General features: G+C 43.3%; 1 protein-coding gene across 2 annotated transcripts in view; it reads right to left on the reverse strand.

Moving 5' to 3' along the window:
* Nucleotides 1-1,512: 1,512 nt before the first annotated feature.
* The window catches only part of LOC144690600 (paired box protein Pax-5-like), a 267,511-nt gene continuing 255,508 nt past the window's right edge, over nt 1,513-13,515 (reverse strand). For both annotated transcript variants that reach the window (XM_078558249.1, XM_078558240.1), the window contains exon 10: nt 1,513-1,589. In XM_078558249.1, coding sequence (XP_078414375.1) covers nt 1,513-1,589 — 77 coding nt within the window. The remainder of the gene's footprint in view (nt 1,590-13,515) is intronic.

Genomic DNA, 13,515 nt, shown 5'->3' on the forward strand with positions numbered 1-13,515 from the left:
ACCACTCAGCATATTCCCACCTTCCCACAATCGTCATCCCAACATTCTACATATTCCCATCTCCACGCAATCGTCACCCTGACCCCTCACCATTGCCCCCCATCCCCCCAGCTCCCCACAATCATGATCCTGACCTCTCAGCATATTCCCATCTCCCCACAATCATGATCCCGACCTCTCACCATCTCCCAATCCTCCCATCCCACCACAACCATGATCCCGACCTCTCACCATGCCCCCATCTCCTCACAATCATCATCCTGATATCTCCCCATCCCCCCCATCTCCCCACAATCATCATCCCGACCTCACACCATCCCTTCCTTTCATGGCCCTGAACTCTCAGCAAACCCCTCAGCACCCCGATCGTGACTCAGAGCTAATGGCTTGAATGTGCTCCTATCCCACCGCTCGGGCTGTCAGGTGGGACTCTGCAGCAGGATACTTCAATGAGATCCTGCCATTAAGATCCTTACTTTGCTGGGATTTTCCCATGCTACTGCACTCCCTTGCACCTTCGTCGCCTCCCGATTAATATCAGGGTTTTCAGTCTTGGGGGATGAGAGCTCGCAAACGCACAAGACTAATTTCAAAATGCAGCTGGACTGTTACTGAGTGATTCCCAAATCCCACCAGGCTCATGGATACAATGCAAGTAAATGGCCATTTCTGGTTTACAGGGAATTCGGAGTGTTCAGAACCTGCTCGATGTACTTGGTAGTCCCGGGTATCTCGATATCAGCGCAAGATCAGCCATGATTCAGTTCCTTCTCAACCCTCTGAGCGCAGGAAGGCAGTTAAAAAAATTATATCACAATACTAATGCAACAATGATTTTTAAACCATTGCCAAACACTAAATCTGATAAACTAGAGTTCACAGACTGGATTGAGTCAAGTGCAATATTCTCTGTATCTTTAGAACATTTTCAGAAGTTGTAAATGTTCTAAGAAGCTATATTTTAGGCAGATGCTGTTTTGGTACACAAAGGGTTAAAGTCAAGGCTCCTGTGATATGATGCAGTATGTAATTGCTCTACAGGTACCTTTCTTTCTTCCCCATACCAATCTTCAAATATTCTCAAGTGCAGTGATTCAGTAATCTTAATCATGGTTTTTAAATATAGACAGCTCTGTGCTGCTTTTCAGTTTGAAATCATCTCTCAGGAAAAAAAAATCACATGGAATAAAATATTACCCTCATATTAAAATCACACTTTTCCCAATTTAAAAAAAAAACTTGAACAGTCTTTCTTCGGTACTAAATGGATGCACTCCATCGATTGCCTGGTTAACTATCCGTGTGGGTCCAAGGTCAGCAGTTTCTGTCATTCTGCAATGAAAAGAGCAAATGTTCGGCAGCAGTCGTTCAAAAGCCAGTTTGATTATCCTGCAGGAAGTTCACATTTGACCTTCTGAGCTTCACACATTTCCTGTTGTCTCAGACCTGATTGAGATTGTTGTAAGTGCACAATTTCTTCACTACCTGCAGGCCATGCCTCCCCACTACCAGCTAGTGACGATCATAGGCTGTAGCGGCAGCCGCTGGTGCCGACCCACGGGTTGCAGTGCTGTAATAATAGGGGGAACCTGAGAGAGAACAACACCAGGATTAGAAAACATTGCACATCGGAAAGAAGGAAGCAGTTCACGTTGACGGTCTATGAGTGACAAATGAGAAATTTTAGCTAACCTTAACCGCTTGGGAGTGATTGCAGTTATGGATTAACTTTGACCAATTGGCCAACAATGTCTTTAAATGTTAAGTGAATGAATGAAGTTGAAAACTTGTGGAATTGTTCAAGGGCAAGTAAAGAAAGAACATTGATGTCCAATGACATTGTTCACCGAAAGCACAAAAATGTAGGAAAGGGTGAATATTCTAAGGGCTGATTTTCCAAGCAGGCATATCCCAGCAAGGAATGGTGCTTGCAGCCAGAGCTGGATGGAAATTCATGGAACCACAGCTGCCAAATTTACCTCCACTTAAATGAATGGGTAGAACTTCAGGAACTGTGGGGCCATGATTACATAATCAGCACTGCTCCTGGCTGCTCTGCAGATTGGGGAGTCAGCTCTTATGTAACATACTATAAACTCCTACTAAGCCATTGTTCACCTGCCTGAACTATACAGAGGTATCGTCCTTTTGTAATGGGTAGAAAATACTGAGAACTCCTTTTCCAATTTTTAAGTCTGTAATCATTTATGAGTCACTGATAACAGACAAAGAGTTCATGAATAAATGTAATTAGATCAACAAATCAGTGTCTTTCATGGTCTATAGCTACAAAAGTAAATGAAAGTTCCCCTCAATCACTAATTATATCACTAAGGACAGCTTCAGAAACAAGAGCATACATTTAATGCATCACTATTACAGCTATATGTACCTACAGTTTTACATGAAACAAATTCCCCACTCCACAAATCCCCCACTGCATATCCAACAAGCTCTCAGTCCCTTTTAAGGAAAATGATCATTCTACATTTCTGCCATTAACATTAGAGTCACATTTTAGGCAGAGTTGGAGAGGGGAGTAAAGGAGGTAGGGACAGATGTGTTGGATAAACTTTACAAGGCAGAGTTTGCAATTTTCTGCTCCTGGGAAAGCACATCTCCTTGGGAACAAATGCCAAGATATAGGCTTGGCAGCCATTTGGTTTGAAAATGTCTATGGATGACGATGGGTAAATCTAAGTTATTGTTGTGATAATGTACCTTAACACCAAAGTCAAAAACATCTCCTTCTATCTTTGTGCCCTTTCTTGGTAAGTTGACAATTTCTGCTGAATTGTAAACACTTCCACACTACAAGCCCATACTCAGTTGGAATTGGAATGAATCAATCCAAACCCATTTTATGTTAGATCCGAGCAGCAAAGAGAGACATTTACCGCTTATGAAATTCAAGCCTTGGGCTCCCATTGTGGATGGACAGCATGCTCACCACTGCCCCGCACCCCCCCCAAAATGGAATTTTCCTTTCCCCCACATAAATGGCATTAAGTAATTGGAAAGTAACCACAAAAAAAGAAAAATGCAGGTAACCAAAACAGGCCTGGGTTTATCTGTATATCGATATCCTTACTACCTGGAGAATTTAAAAGATCTCCTGACACTATTTAAAGAAGAGCAGGGAGTTCTCCTGATGTCCTAATCAACATTCTCAACCAAGGTACCTGCCATTAGTTAGACCAGCCCCTGCACCTACAGCTCAAAAAAAACTTAGGTCCACAAAGCTGCTGAAAGTGTGAGCTGATAACAGCTCGGTGAGGGAGACAGGGCATCTGGGACATAAGTGAACAGGGCAACCAATGGGGTATCTCTGTTTCCAACCAGATTGAGGGAGTGGAAAACAACCCCAGGGAAGACCAGGAGAAGGGTGTATAAAAATGGTTGAATTCAATCAGGTACAGAAAGAGAAATAAAAGGAAGAAAATATTTGACTAAGAGAGGGAAAAAAAGAGACAGAAAGGAAAAGTAAGGAAAACAATTAAAATTAAAAATGTGGCAATTTTAAAGCTTTCGTAAAAAATCCAAAATTGAAGGAATGAGACTCCACATGCGTAACAGTTAATTTTCAGTACCAGAGAGGTTGACTAGCAGTAATTAGCACCTATCATCTCATCAAGCTGCTTGCACTACTAATTACTATCCCCAAGTAATGAGTTTAGTTCAGTTTGCATCTCCCTGCACAAATACAGCACTTTCACACCATTTAATACACGTCAAATATGAGGCAGACAACGAAATGTCATTTTAGCAAAACCAATGGTGAAGCGGCATAACTCGGAGAGAAACTTTTGCATATTCACACACAATCATATTTTTACACCATATCTGAAGCTAATGTATCATACACATATAAATAATGGTAGGTGGCATTTGCCTCACCATTATTTCAACAGCAAATTCTGGTTCATAAAATGTATCACTGCTGTGTGTGGAATCCTGCTGTATGCAAATTGTTTTTTATATTACAACAGTGACTATAATTTCAAACTCATGTATTGACTGAATTGCTTTTGGCCATCCTGAGGATATGAAAGGAGCTACATAAGTGCAAGTTCTGTCTTTACCCAGCAAATTAAGGAATGTCCAATAAATAGAGATAAGCACAAAGAATATAATTTGAACAGAATTACGCAAAATTACAACATTCAATAACGTTCTTCAATAAGCTTTTTCATTATAACTAATGTGTCAGTGAACCATCGAACAGCACAATAGTGAGCTGTCGTAGTCAGAGCATTTGTTGAATATTTATGGTGTTTGATGAATAACACATAAATATTGTATTTATGTCAAAAATAGTAATAAACTGAACATAATCAAGCTTTGAGAACAAAATCAGAAGTGTCTACCACTGTGGAAGAGGAGTGGGACCATTTTCAATCCTGAAACCAGTTAAAAGTTCATTCAGACATCTAAATCCATACCCCAAGTGTGATATTAGATTTAATATGTTAAGGGAATATGGCTGTGGTCCTGGGTTCAATGGCCTTTAACATGGTTTGCAAATGACATCAAGCATTTGCTAAAAGTAATAAAAACCAAAACCAGAAGCTCGGGGCCATGTTTGTGGACTGAAGGGAGGTGTTCCACAAAGCTGACACCCCCAATCTACCATTGGTCTCCCCAATGTACAGCAAACCACATTGTGAGCAGCAAATACAATATTCTAAATTGAAAGAAGTGTGCTGAATTGCTGTTTCATGTGGAAAGTGCATTTAGGGCCTTGACGGTGAGGAAAGAGGAGTTGAAAGAGCAGGTATTGCATCTCCTTTCATGCAGAGTGCCATGGGGAGAGGAAGGGGTTGTGGGGGAAGGGACCAGGGTGTCATGGAGGGAACAGTCCCTCCAGAATGCTAAAAGGGGAGAGGAAGGAAAGATGTGTTTGGTGGTGTCATCACGCTGAAGTATAGCAGTGGATGACCTATTGAATATAAAGGCTGGTAAGTTAGAAGGTGAGCACAAGGGGAACACTATTATGCATCTGGGAGGGAAGAGGATAGGTGTAAGCAGGACTGCTGGAAATGGATCAGACAGGGTCAAGGGTTCTAGCAACCATAATGGTGGAAGCAGGGGGTGGGGGGTGGGGGTTGTGGTGAGGAGGGTGTGGAATTCTCTGTTGAGAAATAGGAGAGAGATATGAGAAGCCCTGGTAAGGACGGACACATCATCAGAACAGATGCAAGGGACAAGGAGAAATTAGAAGAATGGAATGAAGTTCCTAGAGGAAGTGGGGTGTGAGGAAGTGTTGTTGAGGTAGCTGTGAGAGTCAATGGGCTTATAGTAAATATTCTTTGTTAGTCCAACCCCATAAATGGAGACAGAGATGTTGAGGAATGGAAAGCAAGAGTCAGAGATAGACTATATGAAGATGAGAGAAGGGTGGGAACTGAAAGCAAAATTCATGAAACTTTCCAGATCTGGGCAAGAGCATGAAATGGCACCAAGGTTTTGAAAAGAATTGAGGGAGGGGGCCTGAGTAGGACTGGAATACGGAATGTTCCATTACTAGAACCCATGCAGGTACCCAGAGCAACACTTTATGTTTGGAGGGGGCGAGTGGAGTTAAAGGAGAAGTTGTTCAATGTGAGATCAAGTTCAGTCAGGTGGAGGAGGGAGTTGTGGGGGGAGACTAGGCGGGCCTCTGTTCATGGAAGAAGCCTGCACGACCTCCAACTTCAAAGTCCACCAACTCTGACCAGCCAGCTTCTATGTCCTTCCCAAGTTCTACAAACAAGACTATGCTAGTAGAACGATCATTTCAGCCTGTTCCTACCCCACTGAAATGAGTTATTTTACCTCGACTGTTCTTTCTTTCCTTGTCCAGTCTCCTCTCACCTACATCCGTGGCTCTTCCAGTGTGCTCCGTCATTCCAGTTTCCTGGCCCTAATCATCTCCTTTTCATCGTGGACATTCAATCCCTTTACTGCTCCATCCCCACAAGGATGGCCTTGGAACCCTCCACTTCTTCCTTGAATGGAGGCCCCATCTGTCTCCATCCACGCCCAGCTTCCCCTGCCTAGCTGAATTTATGGCCAGGATTTTCTCCTCGGCGATTTGGGGGCGCGACCCACTCGCCGAGGAGAAAATGACGCGGGATGACGTCAGGAGGAATCCCTGACATCATCCCGATCCCTTTAAATTTTTAGGAAGGCGGGTGGACAGCGAAATCAGCTGTCCGCCCGCCAACCTATCAATGGCCAATTGAGGCCATTGACTGGCTAATTAAGATAATTAAATACCTGCCCGTCCAAGTTTAAGGCTGGCGGGCAGGCCAGGAGCCCCAGCAGGTTTCTGATTATTCATGAAACTTCATCCACTGGCGGGATGAAGTTTCATGTCCGTTTTTTAAAAATGCTAATAATAAACACTCAAAATTTATTACATGTTAATAATTTTCATATTTTTCTATTTTTAGACTTTACCTACCTGTCACGAATCTCCCTGAGACAGGACTTTGCCTCAGGGAGCAGTGCGCTCTTGAGGACGCATGCGCGAAAGAGCGCACTTTGACGGATGAAGATTCCCCCCACCCCCCGGAACAGGAAGTGCATAGCGCTTCCTGTCGGGCAGGCCGCTGGGCGGGCGTTAATTGGCCCGCTCACTCAAAATGGCGGCGGGCACTGTTTTGGTGGCGGGGGTCAGCTGTTCGCCCACCACCGAGCCGGTGGGGCCCGCACGCCATCCGAGGGCAAAATTCTGCCCTATGTATACAATTTAGTACACTCTATTCGCTGTTCACAATGCCACCTGCTCTATATTGGGCAGACCAAACACAGACTGAATGACTGCTTTGCTGAAAACCGCCCAACGGTTCACAAGCATGACATTGAGCTTCTAGTTTCCTGTCATTTTACTTCTCCACCTTGCACTTACACTAACCGATTTGTTCCCAGTCTCCCACAGTTTTCCAATGAAACTGAACACAACCTCAAGGAGCAGAACCTCATCTTTCAATTAGACACTTTACAGCCTTCTGGACTCAATACTGAGGTCAACAATTTCAGACCCTAACCTCTGCTCCCATTTTGTTTCCTTTATCTTTGCAAGTTTCGGTTTTACTGTCTTGTTTTTCTCTTTTTTTGCTTTCAGCTGGCAGCTGTTCATCTTTATGCCATTTACAGTTCCTCTAGACACATCTTTTCTTTCTTTACTTGTCCCATTACCGCACCCTTTGGTCTTGCACCACCAACCGTTTTGCCATTTAACCTCTCCTGTCTTCCACCCTCTCACAGACTTTCCCTTTTGCTCTTTTTTCCACCCTCCCCCTTTCACTTGGTTAGAACCTATTACATTTCTAACTTTCCCCAGTTGTGATGAAAGGTCAACCTCGGTTTCTCTCTCCACGGATGCTGCCAGCCCTGCTGAGCAGTTCTGGCATTTCCTGTTTTTATTTCAGATTTCCAACATCCACATCCAAAGTATTTTGCTTTTGATTTACTAAAAGCACTCATAGTATCTAAAGAGAGGACATCAGTACTGCACTAGCCTTATTTGTTTTAAAACTTGACAGAGGTTAGCTAAGATGTCTGGTCTTTCTTGAGCAAATACTTGAAATGGAATAATTTGCAGGACTATGTGGAAAGAGCAGGTTCATGGGACTAATTGGATAGGTCTTTCAAAGAGCTGGCACAGACACCATGAGCCAACTGGCTTTTTTCTATGTTGTTTCATTCTATGATATTATGATCTTTGATTAGAATATCAGCTGTATATTGAGAACATAGACAAATGGCTGGATGAAATTCCAGTTCGGCCATTACTACCCATCACTGTCAGTACAGAATAATTGTGGGCAGGATTTTTTAGTCGGCGTACAGGGGCAGGCCCGACACGGCGACACGTAAAATGACGCGCGATGACATCGGGACGAGTCGGCTGCACACCCACCAAAATATAAACGGCCTGTTAAGACCATTAGCAAATTATTTATTGTCATTGCTAACACTGCCCGTCCAACCTTAAGGTTGGCGGGCAGGTGAAAAGCCCAAGCGGCCTTCGCGTTTTTTAGGAAACCTCACCAACGAGCGGGATGAGGTTTCCTAAAGCTTTTATTAAATAAATTTTTAAAATTTCATACATATAAAAACATGTTCCATCTCACATGAGGGGACACGTTTAAATACATTTTTAAACCTCGACTCTCCCTCCTCCCCCCGCCCGCACCGGTAACGCTGAGCGCTACCACTTGTGTATTATGCTGGGCAGGCCTTAATTGGCCCACCCACATAAAATGGTGGCGTGGAGCCGATCACGGGCAGCGCTCGGCCCTGCAACTGCCCCCGCCCGCTCCCACCGAGTCCATCCACCATATGGAAAATTCTGCCCTGTGTGTTATTTGACATTCAGCATGTTCCAATGTCTACCTAACCTTCAAATGCACAGTGGAGGAAAAGAATATAGTTTGACCACAACAATTACTTAAAATAATACAATCCACATTCTACAATAAACACTTTCTCACTAAACAAAATCCTCAGGTAGCCTCAGACTTCAACCTAGGCTCAGGTTTGAAATTGATTTCAAACGAATCTGAAATTTGCTCGTCTGACTCAGCAAGTCAAATTTAAGGGTCATAGTACACCAGTCAAAATTACACTGGTCATTCACCTCGATCAGCAGCACAGGTGGTAATGCTGTCTGAGGTTATAAAATGAGGAGCCTCAGCAAGTATGAGCACTGTCTCATTAGAGGGCAGGAGCATAAATGAATATTTTATTGTTATGGAGGTGTGTTGATGTCAAATATTAATTTTCAATTTCATCTGCTTGCCTCACATCTGGAACTTTTTTTAAAAAAAAAAGGCAGTTTCAACTGTTAAAACAAAGACTTAAGATGGCTGCCAGAGGTCAACTAATATGTCTGCAACTGCAAGTTGGTCAAGTTTCTGGAAGTTTCCAATGTGAATTACAATTAGGACATGACCAGTAGCCCTCCTGTGGAATTTCATACTTACTAATGACAAGGATTACTTCAAAGATGGACTGAAATGTATGATGGCTGCCAGCATTTGCATCGCTATACTAGCTACATTCCATTCCATCAGGGTAGAGATGGAGAATCAACAGAAACAATGGCTACGCTTTGGAGGTGTTGATATTTTTCTTCCAAGCTCATTACATGGGAGAATGAATGAGCCATTCAGAAGTGATGGTTTGGACATTTAAAAATTAATCACCTAGGCCATAACACAATAGCCACAACTTTCTCAAGGGCAGTTAGGGATGGGGAATAAATATTGGCCTAGCCAGGGATGCCCACATTCCGTGAACGAATAATTAAAAATAAAGTTCATTGATTATAAGTCCTTCGTGCTGGGATCATGGCTGAGGCAGCTCTTAAAGCTGAAGTACTTGGTTTCTTCCTGGAAATGCTGCTGTGGAACTTGATGTCGTCTTTAGAATTTCTCTGTCTGCTGTCCACAACATGATATAAGCAAGCAGGGTTCAAGTTAGTTGAGAGATAGAGAGAGAGAGGGTGGAGAGACAGACAGCCTTCTGCTGCTAGTGTCATCTGCTTTTCAGGTGTTACTTTTCCAGACTGCTCGAAAGCAAGCAGGGTTTTGTAATAAAAGACATTTCAAAATTGTGATCCTGATCCCAAGACCTCTCTTGCCATAATGTTTGAATACTCCACAGAAGGTAATTGATTAGTTCATCCCTGGACAGACTTTGGCTATTGTGATACCTGGATGACAAAGAAGTTAGAAATTGAGATAAGGAAGAAAAAGTGTGCTTATGACAGGTGTCAGGTAGAAAATACGATTGAGAACCAAGCTGAATACAGAAGGTTCAGAGGAGATGAGAAGGAGCAAATAAGAGATGCAAAGGGGATGAAAAGAGACTGGCAGCTAATATAAAAGGGAATTCCAAAGTCTTCTATAGGCATATAAATGATAAAATAGTAGTAAAAGGAGGAGTAGGGTCTCTGGGATCAAAAGGGGGATTCACACATGGAGGTGGAGGGCATAGCTGAGGTACTAAATTAATACTTTGCATCTGTCTTTACAAAGGAGGAAGATGCTACCAGGCCATGGTAAAAAAAATGAGATAATTCAGACACTAGATGAATTCAAAATTGAAAAAGAGGAGGTATTAGCTAGGCTGTCCGTACGTAAAGTTGATAAGGCACCAGGACTGGATGAGATGCATCAAAGGATACTGAGGGAAGTGAGAGTGGAAATTGCAGAGGCAGTGGCCAGAATTTTCCGATCTTCCTTAGAGTCAGGGGTGGTCCCAGAGGTTTGGAGAATTGTAAACGTTACACCCTCATTCAAAAATGGGTTTAAAGGTATTACAGGCCAGTCAGTTTAACTTCAATGGTGAGGAAACTTCTGGAAACTTTGGCTCGTAAATTCCATGGGGTGGCAATCAGAGTCAGATTGCCACTCCGCTCCTAGTTTTTTACCTTGAAATCCAGCCACTCATTTCTCGCCTGACCTTCCTACTCCGGCTGGGCAAGATCAGTGCAGTGCAGCAGGTGCCTGAGGCCTTGTGCCGAGGGCAGGAGAGTCAGAGATAAGGAAGCCTTTTTTACTGCACCACAGAGGTGGGGGTGAGGTGGTCAGTCGGATGGGGGTGGGTTGGGGGGGGGGGGGGGGGGGGGCAGTGTCAGTACTATAGTTACCCAAAAGTTAGAAGTGGTTTTAATTCTTTTAACTTTTCCTGGGTAACTATTACTGTTAGACAATTGGAACCATAGGAAGTTTGTGATTTAAATTGTACGTTCCCACTGCAGGGCGATTGCCCAATGGAAGTTTGAGCTTCCCTGGCAATTGCTGTGCAACCCTTACTTGGGGGGTGAGGGTCCACTTGCACATCTTTAAGGCACCCCCCCCCATCCCCTGCAGTAACAACGCCCCAGAGCTCAGAAGTTACGGACCAAGAATTCAGGACAAAATGAATAGTCATATGGACAAATGCGGGTTAATTAAGGAAAGCCAGCATGGAGTTCTTAAGGGAAAATCATGCTTAACTAACTTGCTGGAGTCTTTTGAAGAGTTAACAGAGAGGGTTGATGAGAGTAATGCTATTGATGCTGGGTACCTGGACTTTCAAAAGGCATTTGATACAGTGCCACACAACAGACTTGTAAGCCAAATTATAGTTTGATAGAAGTCTTCAAAATCATGAGGGGTCATTAGAAACTAAGAAATAGGAGCAGGAGTAGACCACATGGCCTGTCGAGCCTTCTCTGCCATTCAATAAGATCACGGCTGTTCTTGAGCTTCAACTCCATTGTCCAGCCCGCTCCCTATATCCCTCAATTCCCTGAGAGATCAAAAATCTGTCTATCCCAGCCTTAAATTCATTCAACGATAGAGCATCCACAACCTTGTGGGGTACAGAATTCCAAAGATTCACAACTCTTTGAGTGAAGAAATTTCTCCTCATCACAATCCTAAATGATCAGCCCCTTATCCTGAGGCTGTGTCCCCCGTGTTTTAGATTCCTTGACCAATGGAAACAATCTCCCAGCACCTACCCGATCAAATCCCTTCAGAATTTTGTAGGTTTCAATGAGATCGTCTCTTATTCTCCTGAAGTCCAGAGAGTTTGGAGTCTGGACTGAATAGATAGAGAGAAACTGTTCCCACTTGTGAAAAGATCGAGAACAAGAGGGCACAGGTTTAAAGTAATTAGTAAAAGAAGCAAAAAAGTGATATGAGGAGAAGCTTTTTAACGCAGCAAGTGGTTAGGGTTTGGTATGCACTGCCTGAGATTGTGGAGGAGGCAGGTTCAATTAAAGCATTCAAAAGGGAATTAGACTGTTACCTGAAAAGGATGAATGTGCAAGGTTACAGGAAGATGGTGCTAGGCAAGTTACTCATTCTGAGGGCTGGTACTACACGATGGGCCAAACGGCCTCCTTCTGCACCCTAACAATTCTGTGATACTATTGCCAGAATGTTGTCAAGGCCCAAATCCTATGCAGTATCCAGTGCCTTCAGCCATTTCTTGATATCACGTGGAGTGAATTGAATTGGCTGAAGACTGGCATCTGTGATCTGGGGACCTCTGGTGGAGATGGATCATCCACTCGGCACGTCTGGCTGAAGATGGATGCAAATGCTTCAGGCTTGTCTTTTGTACTGATGTGCTGGGCACCCCCATCACTGAGGATGCGGATATTTGTGGAGCCTCTTCCTCCAGTGAGTTGTTTTATTATCCACCACCATTCACGACTGGATGTGGCAGGACTGCAGAGCTTAGATCTGATCCACTGGTTGTAGGATTACTTAGCTCTGTTTATCGCATGCTGCTTCTGCTTTTTGGTATGCAAGTAGTCCTGTGTTGTAGCTTCACCAGGTTGACACCTCGTCTTTAGGTATGCCTGGTGCTGCTCCTAGCATGCCCTCATGCACTCTTCATTGAACTCTTTATCTACTTGCCTTTTCGAATTGAATCTTAATTTGGCTAAAAGTTAACCTCGTCTAATTTGTAACTTGCATTTTTGCGTGTGCGCGTGTGTGCACATGTGCACATGCATGTGTTGCAATAGTCAGGACATGTGTTTACCTTTTTAAACATTTTAAATATCTTTATTTGAGTGGGTTTTTAGCACAATAAAAACTAACCCCTTATATGTTTAAACTCTAAAAAGCCTGTCAAACTGAGTTCTTTGCAATCAGCACGTAAACAGTTAAGTACATACACTGAATTAGCACACTGACCCTTATAAATTTATAAAAAATACCCTGTTACAGACAACTGAGGGGTGGGAAGAAAGGGTGCGGGGGGTCTTTGCATCCTTCCTCATCATCTGGTCATAACAGTGTATTCACTGTTTCTGAACATATTGGTGGCTTTACATATGCATTCACACCATACCCTGGCTCACCACTCAGCTGTCAGTAATTTTAGGTTATAAACCCAACACATGGCCACATACTACACTCCTCATTAAGGACCTGATGTATACTTATCACAGCGCCACAAAGCCCAGTACTCACGAGACCTGAGAGGAACAAAGGGATGAATTCTCACCATGTAGGCATATGCAATGGAACACCAGAGGTGTGGCATAAGGCCAGAAATCCATATACATATCTTCATCTTTAAACTATGAGATTGATCTAAAACATTAGAAACCAACATACCTCTTCCATTCTAGACCAGAAGCAACAAACAGATAGATCGCCATGCCAGAGCTTGGTAACAACCTTCCTGCTGGACTAGCAGGTGTCACACAGGCAAACATTCACTATAGTTCTTACCAAAGAATTAAAAGGCACATATCTTCCTTATTGTGGCTCCAACTACTTACTGCATGTGTTCAGCTGGCAAATTGGTATGGCAACCAGGAAGGATGGTACCTCAACACGTAGGTAATGGTTTTGCATTAAAGAGGCATATCTGAAGCCAAGTATCATGTTTGGGTCCAAAATCAGGTCACTTTGAGTTTGGGTTCTATTCTCTCACACAACCTTTATAAATTTGCCTAACTTCAGACTGATAATTTGACTCTGTCTTTGTTTGGCTCTATGAATAATGTCCCTG

Source organism: Cetorhinus maximus, chromosome 2 (genome assembly GCF_964194155.1).
Source record: "Cetorhinus maximus chromosome 2, sCetMax3.hap1.1, whole genome shotgun sequence".
Classification (NCBI taxonomy): domain Eukaryota; kingdom Metazoa; phylum Chordata; class Chondrichthyes; order Lamniformes; family Cetorhinidae; genus Cetorhinus; species Cetorhinus maximus.